The sequence below is a fragment of the Schistocerca cancellata genome, chromosome 8, assembly GCF_023864275.1.
Source record: "Schistocerca cancellata isolate TAMUIC-IGC-003103 chromosome 8, iqSchCanc2.1, whole genome shotgun sequence".
In the NCBI taxonomy this organism is placed as follows: Eukaryota; Metazoa; Arthropoda; class Insecta; order Orthoptera; family Acrididae; genus Schistocerca; species Schistocerca cancellata.
Window position 1 is genome coordinate 196516345 of NC_064633.1, and position 15262 is coordinate 196531606.

At 38.9% G+C, this 15262-nt stretch overlaps 1 protein-coding gene across 1 annotated transcript in view; it reads right to left on the reverse strand.

The window, feature by feature from the left end:
- Window positions 1-3716: 3716 nt before the first annotated feature.
- LOC126095747 (uncharacterized) overlaps window positions 3717-15262 on the reverse strand; it is a 93243-nt gene continuing 81697 nt past the window's right edge. Inside the window, exon 18 of the mRNA XM_049910522.1 lies at window positions 3717-6794. Within this exon, the coding sequence (XP_049766479.1) occupies window positions 6585-6794 (210 nt within the window). The 3' untranslated portion in view covers window positions 3717-6584. The remainder of the gene's footprint in view (window positions 6795-15262) is intronic.

Sequence of the window (15262 nt, forward strand, 5' to 3'; positions counted from 1 at the left end):
ACACCCAGCCATCACGAGGCAGAGAAAATCCCTGACCCCGCCGGGGATCGAACCCGGGAACCCGGGCGTTGGAAGCGAGAACGCCACCGCACAACCACGAGATGCGGGCCCTACTCTTTCTCCTGATATGTTTATGTTGTCAGTTGGTATGTGCACTTTTAACTGGCAATCACTCAGTATCAAATTATCCACAGTCTTGATGTTTCTGTATGTGTTTGGACTGTCCTACATGTTCTTCGGGTTCAAAAGAAGTACAACAACTTTTTAATTCAACCAGCCATTTCTCAACTGTTGAAAATGAAAGAGCAGATCCCCACAGAAATTTACCAACTGTGGATAAAATTACTTAGTTCTTACATTTTGTGAGATAATGTATCAAAACCAAAATGTCATTCATATTAATTGCCAGACCAAAAACTTTTCCTTGCCCTCATAGAACTGGACAGTTTCATTTGCACAGCCAGTTAATCAGCACCTCCATGATGTAACTATTCACTTCCACAATGGCCAAATTCTACTGATGGACATTCCTCCCATAACTAGGCTTGAACCAAGCATCTTCACTATTAAAGACAGAGACAAAATCCACTATACATATCACAATATATTTTCTCTCAATTCTCCATCCTGAGACTTACTATCTGTTAAGTTTGTTATGATACATTTACTTACCAATTGTTTCTAGTTATCTGAAAGTTCAGTTTTCACAGAGAGCTCTGAAACAGTCACTATCTGCACTTTTTTAATATTCTTTGTCAGCTCATTTCAGAAGTGCCATAAGCCAAAAGAGAAAAACACTGTATGATGAATTTTAGCTGAGGGGATTTTGGTAAAATAATTATTTTGAAGGGTTTAGAAATAATCCAAGTATGTTTAAACAGCTTCATCTTCATTCTCTCTTAAGCTCTACAACACAATGCAATCTTGCTAGACATTATGTAGTGTATGCTTAAAGAATACAATAGCAAAATTTTTGTTCTTTATATAAGAAACTAAAACCATATCTCTTTAATCAGTGATATAATTCACACATGTAAAAGCGTTGGTTACAAAATGGTTTTTGAACAATTTTAAATCCTTGACACAACACTCCACAGACAAAGACCTCAAAAATGAAATCAAAATACCAGGAAATGTCATGCATACTGAGCATCAGGCAATGAGCACAATTCTCACATTCAGAAATCGAAAATGAAATAACAGAATAGTTATTTTATGTGGATGGAGACATACAACATAAGCTGCCATATTATCAGAAATATTTATGTAAAACATTCATCGACAAAAAAATAAAAAACAACCTACATTCTTGCTTGGAATCACAGTACACAAAACAATAACACGGCAGCATATACCCACAGTTAAGGTTATGCAACCACATAAATTTGTTTACTCATACTATTCGTGAAATAAATGGCATCTATTTCATATACATATAATGCTATCATGCCAATTCTTGAACAGCTCATAAATTTTCTAACTGGAAGCTTCAACACTGATGATTAAAGACACCCTTACATTATTTCCTATTCATGTTCAACACTCATTTAAATTGCTTAACAGTTCATGCTCTTGAACATAAAACTACAAATTTAACACTTAAAAAAAATAGACAATCTGTCACCAATACTGGCATAATCAGCACACAGGATGAAAAAGCCAGTGATTGATAATATTCATTAATTTATTTCAGACTGACTGACAACAAGAGCTAAAACTGCCTTTCTTCAGTCGCCTGAGACGTACAGGTACACATTTTGTCTTAGGTTTACCAATAATGCACACCACATTAAATATCAGTGCTAAAAGTGTTAGCAGTAACAGCTATAACAAATTACATTACAATGTAAACCAAACACTGTATTTTTCAAGACAATACTTTGCACTATGTCATCATCTGATGTAATATGGTTTAGAAACCCAAGTCCATAACACCCGTAAAATTCTAAATTGTTCCTTTGTTTGTATGTAATAATATAAAAACTCAAATACAATGATCTGCTTAGCAAAAAACTGCAATTTTTATCTTTATTAGTTGCCTAGATATGCCTCACCACTACTGTAGCATCATCAAAGTGTTTTCTTGTTAATTCTTAAGACATTTATTCATTCTCAGAACTATTAGATTATCTCTTCTTACATTTGCATTTTACAATACAGCCATATATATATTCTATTGCATACTATCTCCAAAGAAATACACTTTCTATGAAATGTGTCCAAACATTTCCTGTTGAAGGTGTTCTTGCCATTATCATTTAGATTTGTTACACTATTTTAGGACAGTATTACTTTCAATAAAACTACAGAAAGAATAGAGTGCTTGTCACCACACAGAGGAGGTGCTAAGTCCCAGGCTGGTACAAAGAGAAAGAAAACTGAAAATAAATTTGTTTTTGGAGGGGCCTGTCTTGAGCAAAACACAATTTTGTCTTTTATTTTATTTTCCATATGTTTTGCTGCAGTTTTAGCATGATCAGTGGGCTTTTATTTTCTTACTTGTTACCACATTCCATAATTTTCCTGGGTTTTTATGTTTTTTATAGTGCTTTTCTTCCACAGTCTGTCATGTTTTCTGGTTTCTCCATTTCCTTCGCTGTGAAGACATGCACTATTGAACTTTCACTGTCACTGTCTGCAAACTGAAGTTTGTAATCAGTGATAGTGCAAGTTCAGTAGTGCAGATATTCACAGTGAAGAAAATGGAGAAACCAGAAAACATGACAGACTGTAACAGAAAAGCACTAAAAAAAAAAAACAACACACAAACCCCGAAAACCCCAGCATGTAGTAACAAGTAAGAGAATAAAATCTCACTGCTGATGCTGTAACTTTAGCAAACCATGTACTGGAACTAAAAGAAAAGACAAAATGATGTTTTGTTCAAGGTAGACCCCCTTCAAAAACAAATCTACTGATCAAGCACCTAGCCACTGTCTCCAGGCTCTAAGGTGAGATTGTGTCTTAGCACACAGAGACAGTAGCCATGTGCATGTGTAATGTTGTTGTTGTATGAATGTGTGAGAGTTCCACTTCTGAGGAAGGACTCTGTCTGAAGGCTTAAATATTTCTTGGATTCTTTTTCTTTGTGTCTTTCTGTAACTCAACACCTCCTCTGTGTGGTATTAACAATATATCCGATTCATACTGTTGTTATTCCATCCTGGGCTTTTCATAGTACACTACTACTATTATTCACATTTAGGAATCATAAAATGATATGGCAACACTTCCCATGTCACATGTTGGAACACATTTCATTATGAAGCTTCAAGCTTGCAAATGGTGTGGTGCAGATGGAACTGTTTAAGTATAAAATCAAGAAAACATTTGGACTACTATATAACACAACAAAAAGCAGAGACATGGAGCAAATGCAAATTCTACAGCAGAAAATGTTATAAAATTGAAAACTATAATTATTTACAAGACAGATAAAGAAATGTGCAGATGAAGCCACAGGACCTGAGAAAAATGTACAAACAACCACAAAAAAGAGAAAGATGACTGCATTGGATAAGATGATCCATAATGTTCAACATAAAACTCTTAATGTACCAAGCATTCAAATAATTTGCTATAAAATCAGTAAATGTGATGTGATTCATTATCCAGGAACTATTGTAAATTGTAGTCTTCTTTTCTGTCTTCATTCGTGCATACAATTATGCATATAAATGACACTTTTATTATCTGCATCCGGTTCGCAGCATTAAATTACCCTCCAAGTGAAACTGTGGAGCTCAAAGCAAGTAAAAATAATTTAGGTAACAGAAATGCAGGTAATGGCAGAAATAAATTTGACTCTGTTGGAAGGGATGGAGAAAGTGGGGGGGGGGGGGGGGGGGGCAGGACAGTAGTAATACATCAAACTGTGAAACATAATAAAATATAGCCAGTTTCACTAATATTTTTAAACAAATAAATCAGGTTCACACATTTTTGTCACTATATATTTTGTAATAGAGCTTAAACATTTGAATGAGTGCAAAGCAGTTTTGTCAGCAAAGAAAGGCAAATACACAACAATAAACAGCTTAGCCCAAGTTACTGCACATTATAAACTTTCTAACACTGAGTGTATTTCTTTCACCAAACAATAATTACACCTGATTATATGTTTTAGTAAAAATTGTATTGGGATGTTGGAAGACCTATTACATTCAAATAAAATGCACAGCTCTACCAAACTGTAACTCTGCAGATGTAACTGAAGAAATATTAACTTTCTCATTCAGCAATGAGATAAAAGAGACCTCACAGAAGGTGACCTGCCACATCTTCCTTATCAACCAGCCAAGCAATTAAAATTGTGCTTTGAACCTCTAACTTGCTGAGGATTGTGCTGGACTGACAATATAAATATGATGTGAGACTGGGCCCAGAATTAATAATCTACTTGGGGAATGTAGACTTTTAACATTTCTGGAACACTATGGTAGAGGTTTCCACCTGGAAGTTTTTAGTCCCATCTAAATGGATAACAATAGTTTGGTTACCTATGCCTCAGATACACATTGTGTAAATATGATGAAATGCAGTTACACACTTATAAACTTTTCAGGCAAATTCAGCGTACTCTCATACCATTAGGGATAGATTAGCATGTTAATTAGGCCTAGAAAGCTTATCAAGGATCAGGAGACATAAAAAGGCTGCATGGAGGAGTGAAACCTTTGATCTACAGGCACAGATGCTGGATGGATTTTCTCAAAGGCAAAAATATAGACACTTGCACATAGTTTTCTTTGAACATAATCATTTCAGTTACAGATAAGGAGTGGACAGATGACTTTTATATTCAACTACCTTAGATCTGTTCTTGTATTTACTATATACTTTCTGGTCCCCTATTCCACCAGAATATTTAAGGATTCTGCAGAATTAACATGTGATGACACACATTTTGAGCAAATTTTAAAAACTGTTTCCATTTTCCTCTATCCTTTCTGCAGAAAAAACAATACAATCCCATATGTTCCAACCACATTCAGTTATGCACAGAGGTTAAATGACAGAAGAATAGCTTAACACAAATGGAAATGATACTGGGAGTATCTTCAGTATTTTACTTCTAAGCAATGTGAGTTCAGCACATTTTGGAACATTGTTAATGGAAGGGACATGATTAGCAGTTCAGTCACATGATAAAACAAGAAAAGGACAAATTAAGTATGGAATGTTGTTGAAAACATGTATTTCATAATTCTGCATGTGTGTGGATTGATTAAATATATTTGCTTTTTGCCATAATTTGTTAAAACAGCAAAACTTTCATTGGAGTACTGTATAAATATATACACAGTACATATCTGGTTTCCACTACAACACAGAAATCACCAAAGTGTTTATTTGTTTCATTAAAAGATTCCAGTACCAAACAGTGAATTTGATGTCATATCAAGCTGAAATAATCAAATACTAACCATTAATACATCTGTAACCATATATCAACAGTCATTCAAATACATCATAGACGCATGGTGGATATAATTCAGAATTTGAGGTAGTAGAAAGTGTTACACTCTCTTCCTTACGATCTGCAAACAGCAGTTAAAAATTCACAATAATTAGTTCATTTTGTACTAAATTAACTATCAAATACTGTGATCATTGCAGATTTTTCTTCTTCATTAGTACAACCTAAATTCCCAACTAATAAGTATATGAGCATATGAGCATTTAAGAAGTGGGAATGTTACTGTGTACACTGGAATGAACTATTCCATAAATCTGCAAATGGATGAAAAAAGTCAGTTTTTGCTGGTTTTCTCTGGTAACTTCAAATGTCAATAAGTGTCTTGTAAAACTATCTTCTATTGTTCTTTTTGCAAGGATATATTTTGTCATTTCTATTGGCCTTTCTCAAACATGTTTTGTTTAACATCTTACATTAAATTCATAGATGTACCACCATTTAATCAAAAAATAAACGTGACCAGTGACTCTGTACTGTAATAGAAACTTGGATGACTTTTAAGGTGGTTTGCGGTTCAAACACACTGGATAAATGCTTGCATTTGTTACTGTATCACAGTGAAAATACTTAGAATGGCTTGTCAGTGTTAACTGCAATACTTGAAACTATCAAATACTTGAAACTATAGCATTCAGTAGCCCCACCATCTGTGCATTGATTAGGGGAAAAAAGCATGGGGACACTTGTCAGCCTGAAACTTTCCAGAAGTTATCAGGTATACAATATTTTAAAGCAAATTTTCGTACAAGCACAATTATTTCACAAATTAACATGACACACCTCTTGGAGAACTGCTTCACTTATCACAGCATTCAATGACTCACACGATACACAATTGACAAATCAGACAAGTCAGCAGTCTACAACACTTACACACTCATCTCACAGAGATGAAATGAAAATATAAATAAAATATGTACTGTTTATGCAGCTGTCAGCACAATCCATAACAGGCAGCTGAATAAACAGGATAAAAAGAGAGAATGTTTATATTTCTCCCTCCTCAGTACAAATATCTCTTAAACTGCTGTCATCAGTTGCAGTCATATAGAATCTCTGTCAATTCCACAGTCTGTAGACATCTCAACAAGCTGAATTAACAATTTCATGGAACAGCTTCCTCTTCACTTTCTGACGAGTCTTGCGCTCGTTCCATCATATTGGAGCTATGTTTACGATGTCGAGCATAAGCTTTACTTTCTTCTCCTGTTTGTCGAAAGCTGATGAGTGGATGCAGTGCAGAGCGTAAGCTCCAGAATAGCTTTGGAAACAGTATTTCTTGTTGGGCTAACAACTGCTTGCTGCGGTGCCGTTCCTGTTGTAACAGAAATTTGCATCAGACTGACTGTGTTCTGAAACTATCTTTCAACATAGTTTGCTCTCAAGTACTAGAGCCTTCTTTTAAGAGAAATTCATGCCAATTTTTGATTCCCTTAAAAGAGTATTAATTGAACACACAATACAAAAGCATCATATGCACATGGGAGGACAGCTAAAATTAAAACTGCAAACAAATAAAGATATAAGAAATGTTTTCTTGTGAACAGCCGCAGATCAACATGCACACACAATAGGTTAAGAGGTTAAGGACTCTTCCAGAACCTCAAAATCTGACATAAAAAAATCAAGTATAATAAAAGTATAGAGGCAATATTATGAAAAGTATAGATTACTTCTCACCATGTAGGGGTGATGCAGAGTCGCAGATAGAAATAAATAAAAGGACTGTCAAACAAGCAAGCTTTCAGACAAAAAGGTCTTCATTGGAATAAGACAAAACACACACACACACACACACACATCTTTGGCTGCTGAGGCCGAGGAAGACAGCTGCAGTCACGGGTCGGGCTTTAATTCCGGAGTTGGTGGTTGTGTGTGTGTGTGTGTGTGTGTGTGTGTGTGTGTGTGTGTGTGTGTGTTTGAGTTTTCTACTTATAAAGAAGGACTTTGTCTGAAAGCTGAAATATTTCTAGTATTCTTTCTCACTGTGCCTGTCTGCAACTCACTGCCTCCTCCATGTGGCAGTAGCAATCTATCATTTCCATATTTTTGTTATAGTGGATATGTAAGTTTTAAAAGAGTCTACACAACAACAAATTAGGGGTACACAGGAAGACAATGCCAAATACGGTGAAAATTAAGAATGGTGTGTTGGATCTGACACAAATAAGGCCACTCCAAAATATCAGATGACAATATTTCTTCAGAACTGCCTATGCTATGAAGTGCGTAGTGGGTAACTTGCTGTCAGTGGAAACACGTGTACACAATACCGTCACTTCCTTCGCACTGGACTTTTGCACTATACACTTATCTTGAAACCATAGGTGTTTGATACCACAAATAAAAATTCCAACTGCAATAACATATGAAAAGGGTAGTAGTAAAGACAACAGGGATGGAAGACAATAATAATAATAATAATAATAATAATAATAATAATAAGTGATGTTATTAGCAAGAATTTATCACATATTTTGTCTGTTGCATATCAACATCACTCAATTTCATTAATAATGCAAGGAGTAAAGGTGGGGCAGTCCACCAAATAGGTGAGCCACTGAGTCCCCAATAGACACATAAACAAATCTGAGAATATTGCTAGTTTTCACACAAAGCTTTCTCCAGAGTTACAGTGTACACACAGCGGTACACATGTACAGCTACAATGTCCTGAATGACTACAACGTGCTGGCACTGTCCAGTTGAGCTGCCGAGCTGGCACAGTGTAGTCTGCAGGGACGAAGTGGCCACACAGCTGCATGTGCGTGTATGCATGGTCTATATCTCTGAAGAAGCATTCATCCAAAAGCTATCGACAACTCAGCACCTCAACTATTACTGAGCAAGGTGACATAATGGTTAGCATACTGGACTCGCATTTGGGAGGATGATGGTTGAAACCGCATCTGGCCATCCTGATTTAGGTTTCCCGTGATTTCCCTAAATTGCTTCAGGCAAATGATGGGATGGTTCCTTTGAAAGGACAAGGCCAATTTCCTTTCCCATTCTACCCTAATCCGACCTTGTGCTCTGTCTCTAATGACCTCGTTGTCAACAGGATGTTAAACACAAATCTCCTCCTCCTCCACCTCAACTATTCATTGAGCTGTCACTTTACATCTACATCTACATGATTACTCTGCAATTCACATTTAAGTGCTTGGCAGTGGGTTCATCAAACCACAATCATACTATCTCTCTACCATTCCACTCCCGAAGAGCGCGCGGGAAAAACGAACACCTAAACCTTTCTGTTCGAGCTCCGATTTCTCTTATTTTATTTTGATGATCATTCCTACCTATGCAGGTTGGGCTCAACAAAATAATTTCGCATTCGGAAGAGAAAGTTGGTGACTGAAATTTTGTAAATAGATCTCGCTGCGACGAAAAACGTCTTTGCGTTAATGACTTCCATCCCAACTCGCGTATCATATCTGCCACACTCTCTCCCCTATTACGTGATAATACAAAATGAACTGCCCTTTTTTGCACCCTTTCAATGTCCCCCGTCAATCCCACCTGGTAAGGATCCCACACCACGCAGCATATTCTAACAGAGGACGAACGAGTGTAGTGTAAGCTGTCTCTTTAGTGGACTTGTTGCATCTTCCATGTGTCCTGCCAATGAAACGCAACCTTTGGGTCCACCGCTCGTGGTCTCGCGGTAGCGTTCTCGCTTCCCGAGCACGGGGTCCCGGGTTCGATTCCCGGTGGGGTCAGGGATTTTCACCTGCCTTGAGATGACTGGGTGTTTGTGTTGTCCTCATCATTTCATCATCATCCAGGAAAGTGGCGAAACCTGATTCATAATGTTTGAATACAGTATATGCTCCAAAACCCTACTGCAAACCGACATCAATTATATAGGTCTGTAGTTCGATGGATTACTCCTACTACCCTTCTTCAACACTGGTGCGACCTGCGCAATTTTCCAATCTGTAGGTACAGATCTATCAGTGAGCGAGCGGTTGTATATGATTGCTAAGTAGGGAGCTATTGTATCAGTGTAATCTGAAAGGAACCTAATCGGTATACAATCAGACCTGAAGACTTGCCCGTATCAAGCGATTTGAGTTGCTTCGCAACCCCTAACATATCTACTTCTAAGAAACTCATGCTAGCAGCTGTTCATGTTTCAAATTCTGGAATATTCCATTCGTCTTCCCTGGTGTAGGAATTTCGGAAAACTGCGTTCAATAACTCCGCTTTAGCGGCACAGTCGTCGGTAACAGTACCATCAGCACTGGGCAGCGAAGGTATTGACTGCGTCTTGCCGCTTGTGTACTTTACATACGACCAGAATTTCTTTGGATTTTCTACCAAATTTTGAGACAATGTTTCATTGGGGAACCTATTAAAGGCATCTCACATTGAAGTCCGTGCCAAATTTCGCGTGTCTGTAAATTTTAGCCAATCTTCGGGATTTCGCGTTCTTCTGAACTTCGCATGCTTTTTCCGTTGCCTCTGCAACAGCGTTTGGCCCTGTTTTGTATACCATGGGGGATCACTTCCATCTCTTACCAATTTATGAGGTATGAATCTCTCAATTGCTGTTGCTATTATATCTTTGAATTTGAGCCACATCTCGTCTACATTTGCATAGTCAGTTCGGAAGGAATGGAGATTGTCTCTTAGGAAGGCTTCTAGTGACACTTTATCCGCTTTTTTAAATAAAATTATTTTGCGTTTGTTTCTGGTGGATTTGGAAGAAATGGTATTGAGCCTAGCTACAACGACCTTGTGATCACTAATCCCTGTATCAGTCACGATGCTCTCTATTAGCTCTGGACTGTTTGTGGCTAAGAGGTCAAGTGTGTTTTCGCAACCATTTACAATTCGCGTGGGTTCATGGATAAACTGCTCGAAATAATTTTCGGAGAAAGCATTTAGGACAATCTGGAAGATGTTTTCTGCCTACCACTGGTTTTGAACAAGTGTTTTTGCCAACATATCGAGGGAAGGTTGAAGTCCCCACCAACTATAACTGTATGAATGGGGCATTTATTTGTTACGAGACTCAAATTTTCTCTGAACTGTTCAGCAACTATATCATCGGAGTCTGGGGGTCGGTAGAAGGAGCCAATTATTAACTTAGTTCAGCTGTTAAGTATAACCTCCACCCATACCAATTCGCACAGAGTATCTACTTCGACTTCACTACAAGATAAACCACTACTGACAGACACAAACACTCCACCACCAATTCTGCCTAATCTATCTTTCCTGAACAACGTCTGAGACTTCGTAAAAATTTCTGCAGAACTTATTTCAGGCTTTAGCCAGCTTTCTGTACCTATAACGATTTCAGCTTCTGTGCTTTCTATTAGCGCTTGAAGCTCAGGGACTTTCCCAGCAGAACTACAACAATTTACAACTACAATTCCGACTGTTCCTTGATCCAAGCACGTCCTGTATTTGCCATGCACCCTTTGAGATTGCAGCCCACCCCGTACTTTCCCGAGGCCTTCTAACCTAAAAAACCGCCCAGTCCACGCCACACAGCCTCTGCTACCCGTGTAGCCGCCAGCTGAGTGTAGTGAACTCCTGACCTATTCAGCGGAACCCAAAACCTCACCACCCTATGGCGCAAGTCAAGGAATCTGCAGCCAACACGGTCGCAAAACCATCTGTGTCTCTGATTCAGACCCTCCACCCGGCTCTGCACTAAAGGTCCATAGTCGGTTCTGTCAATGATGCTGCAGATGGTGAGCTCTGCCTTCATCTCGTAAGCAAGACCGGCAGCCTTCACCAAATCAGATAGCCGCTGGAATCCAGAGAGAATTTCCTCAGATCCAAAGCGACAAACGTCATTAGTGCCGACATGTGCCACCACCTGCAGCTGGCTGTACCCTGTGCTCTTCATGGCATCTGGAAGGACCCTTTCCACATCAGGAATGACTCCACCCAGAATGCACACGGAGTGCACACTGGATTTCTTCCCCTCATTAGCCGCCGTATCCCTAAGGGGCCCCATTACGCGCCTAACATTGGAGCTCCCAACTACCAATAAGCCCACCCTCTGCGATTGCCCGGACCTTGAAGGCTGAGAATCATCCTCCCACTGCGGGCAGCAACCGGGGCAACCACAGCAGCAGACTGATCTGGGGACAGACAGGACGAGGTTGACGTACCCGTGATACCCAAGTCCGGCTCCCCACAGTGGTGCCCATTGGCAACAGCCTCGAGCTGCGCGACCGAAGTCAGCGCCGCCTGAAGCTGTGAGCAAAGGGATGCCAACTCAGCCCTCATCCGAACACAGCAATCACAGTCCCTGTCCATTCTAATCGATGTTGAACAACAGTTACTGAAACATGAGTCCGTGCCTAGATAACGCAAGGGAAACATGCAAAGAATGTATGAACTAACCTGTACAAATGCCTAACGACTGCGCTACAATCTGCCTGAATTTACAATTACAGCAATTAAAACTCGAAATTGCACCTTCTATACGAAACTCGCACGCAATTTAAGTAAGAATCTACGAAGTAAACAGAAAAGAAGCTATATACGTGTCTTTCTGCACTGTCAATGTGCACCAACTGGGAGTTCAGGCCACACTGGTCTCTGAGAGCCTACTAGACAGACAAGTGCCACTGACATACCAAAACAAAACAAATGCCTAACAATTGCGCTACAACCTGCCTGAATTTACGATTACAGTAACTAACACTCGAAATTACACCTCCTATAGGAAACTCACATGCAATTTAAGTAACTAACACTTTCCAATAACATACTGTTGAAATTCAGTCAGTTATAACCCTATTCGTAAGAATTTTCTATGGTTTCTCATAATTTTTAATTCTAATGTTTTAGGAAAAAATGATATTCTGTCCACAAATAAAGGTGACTGATTTTTGTGCTTATTGTCCAATTCTTTTTACTTCTTTCAGATGCAGTCACAGTTAAGACGTTTTCAATCATGATTACTTTCACCCACTCACACTCTCCAAAAACGATAAGCCTCAAAGCTTGAAGCTTATGGTTTCTGAAGACGGCCAAAGTTCAGCCAAAGCCAGTCTCAATTAAAATTTTGTTAGTGTTACTATGATAATATCCAAAGGAAATATTGTGAAGACAGGAAAAAACAAATATAAAGGACATAAAAATGTGAAACTTTTCAGAGTCGGTGACTCCTTCTGGCGGAAGGATTGAAGAGAAAGGAAGAAGGATGAAGCAAAAGACTGCTGATGTTTAGGAAATGCAGAGAGTTAATGGAGAAGTCACACAGAATCCTGGGTCAGGGGAGGCTTGCTGGACAGGATAAGAAAGAAATATGGATTGATCAAAAAACATCATGCAGGGGAGGTCAACAGGAGCAGAAACTAAGTGTATCACATATGGTAATAAAGGGGGGGGGGGGGGGGGGTTGGGTGACAGACAGGTTGAAAAATAAAATAAAAAGAAAGTAAAGAAAAGGAATAGTCACTGAAAGGAAATGTTGAGACCATAGAAATTAACATAAATGTAAGCCAGGTGGTTGATACATTTCTGGAGGTGGTGTTTCCATACCTGGAAGGCATCCTGGAATGCCTTTTCCAGAATATCCTTTAGAGCTGATGTAACATGCGCCCAGATGCTTTAAATCCTATCCCAAAATTTTCCTTTCATGACTACTTTTAACCGAGGAAACAAAAAAGAGTCAGCAGGAGCCAGGTCAGGACTGTAGGGAGGCTGGGGAACCAATGGGGTCTTGGCCATGGCCAGGAAGTCGTCGACAATGAAGGTGCTGTGACTCGGCATGTTGTCGTGGTGAACTTTCCACGTGTCCTTGATGTCATTTCCAAGTAGAAAGCTGAGTTCACTGTAGTCCTAGTAGGTACGAATTCATGGTGGACAACGCCTCTGACATCAAAGAAGACAATGAGCATGGTTTTGATCTTGGACTTGCTCATGCGTGCCTTCTTGGGACAGGGCGACGATGGGGTGTGCTACTCTGAACTCTGCCTTTTTGTCTCAGGATCGTACTCAAAAATCCACAACTCATCACCAGTGATAATTGAGTTTAAAAAAATGAGGATAATTTTCACACATTTCTAACATTTCTCAGCACCGAAGCACACACATGTGCTTGTGTTCGTTGGTCAACACTTTTGGAATGAGTTTGGCACACACCTTTCTCACATTCAAATCTTCAGTCACAATGCGGAAAACGGTCATTTTTGACATGTTTAGAGTTTGTGCCATCAACTGAAGACTCAGCCGTCTGTCAGAGTTCAAACAATCGTGCACACGCGTCACATTTTCGTCAACTCGTGCGGTTGATGGCCGTCCACTGCGAGGTTCGTCGGTGATCTCCTCTTGGCTCTCCATGAACGACTTGTGCTATTGGAATACTTGTGATTTGGACAAGCAATCAGTCCCAAAGGAATGCTAAAGTAATGGAAATGTTTCGGTGGCTGACTTCCCAAGTTTAACGCAAAATTTGATAGCGTACCGTTGCTCTACAGAATGATCCACTGTGCTGTGTTACATAAACTCAAAACGGGGTTGACAGAAATGCATGTTCTGACTCCAGCATCTCGCAGCCAAATGAGACAAAGAGTGTTTTGGAGCTAATAGCCCCCTCCACTTAGCCCGCTGGTTACAACACACTGTGGTGTACCGTTGCATCAGAAAAAAATTGGTTGCATTATTTATGGAACGCACTCTGTATTTCAACAAGTACGGTAATATATGCCCAGCTTTGATGCAAATATTTGACTGTTCACATTATTGATGCTGAAGAGTGTAAGAGGAAAAAGTCTCCCCCTAACATATGCTGATTTTATATCCATGTTGTTTAGCTTCAAATAAATGAGCAAGCACGAGCTGGGTTTCTTGTTAATGAGATAACTATCTCTATTTTGTTTTTAGAATTGTTTCATTTTCATAGTCTGCAGTTGTTGTGTTCTTTTCTGAGATATTCCTTACGAGATACGTGCAGTGCCAAGAGCAGTCGGGCTGCCCGTGATATCATTGCCAATAGCAGCAAAGAGACCTCTGGCCACGTACAGCTCCAAAGGAATACTGAAGACTGGAATACAGAGCTGACAAGAATGTCAATGAAAAATTCATTTGTTTCTGGTGTGAGAATAAAGTCAGTCAGACCTGCTTGTTTGCATTTGTCTATGTTTATGAAGAAATAATAAATCGTTATTCTGTATTTGAGAAATGGTGCTGCTCCTTTAGTAGAATAGTGTGATATAAAATAAAAAAGGATTCTGTCAAGAGTTAGTAGACATTCACTCCACTGAAGATAGAAGATAGTCGAATGCCCTTTCACATGCTAACCACTTAGTGAAGAATACTGGCACAAGGAATGAAGTCCATGCCACAAAAACTGTCAAAAAATAGATGGTATCGGAATTATGGTCATTTTAAAAGTGCAATTACGACACAGCCAGGAAAGTCAATCATAAGTTTGAAGTTCAACCATTGCTAATAAGACAACAGACAATATCAAGAACAAATATGAACTATAAAAAGAAAAAAAAATCACACCTTATAATTATGAGTAGTGCAGTGGAACTATACTACACAAGGGTGTACAACTTTAAAATGCAAATTTGTTGCACTGTGATTCAAACATCACAAAAGTGATACTACCATCGTTAAAAAGTATGCTGACCAGTTTTAAAACTGTAAGAAGGCTTATCAAGAGAATAATGAAGAAATACAGCTTAACTACATGTTAAATAATGAGATGCTAAGCAAATGAGCATCAAACATTCATACAAATGAAATGAGAATTATATAGCTGGTTCACAATCAACTGTGTTCAGATATAAATATTTCCAC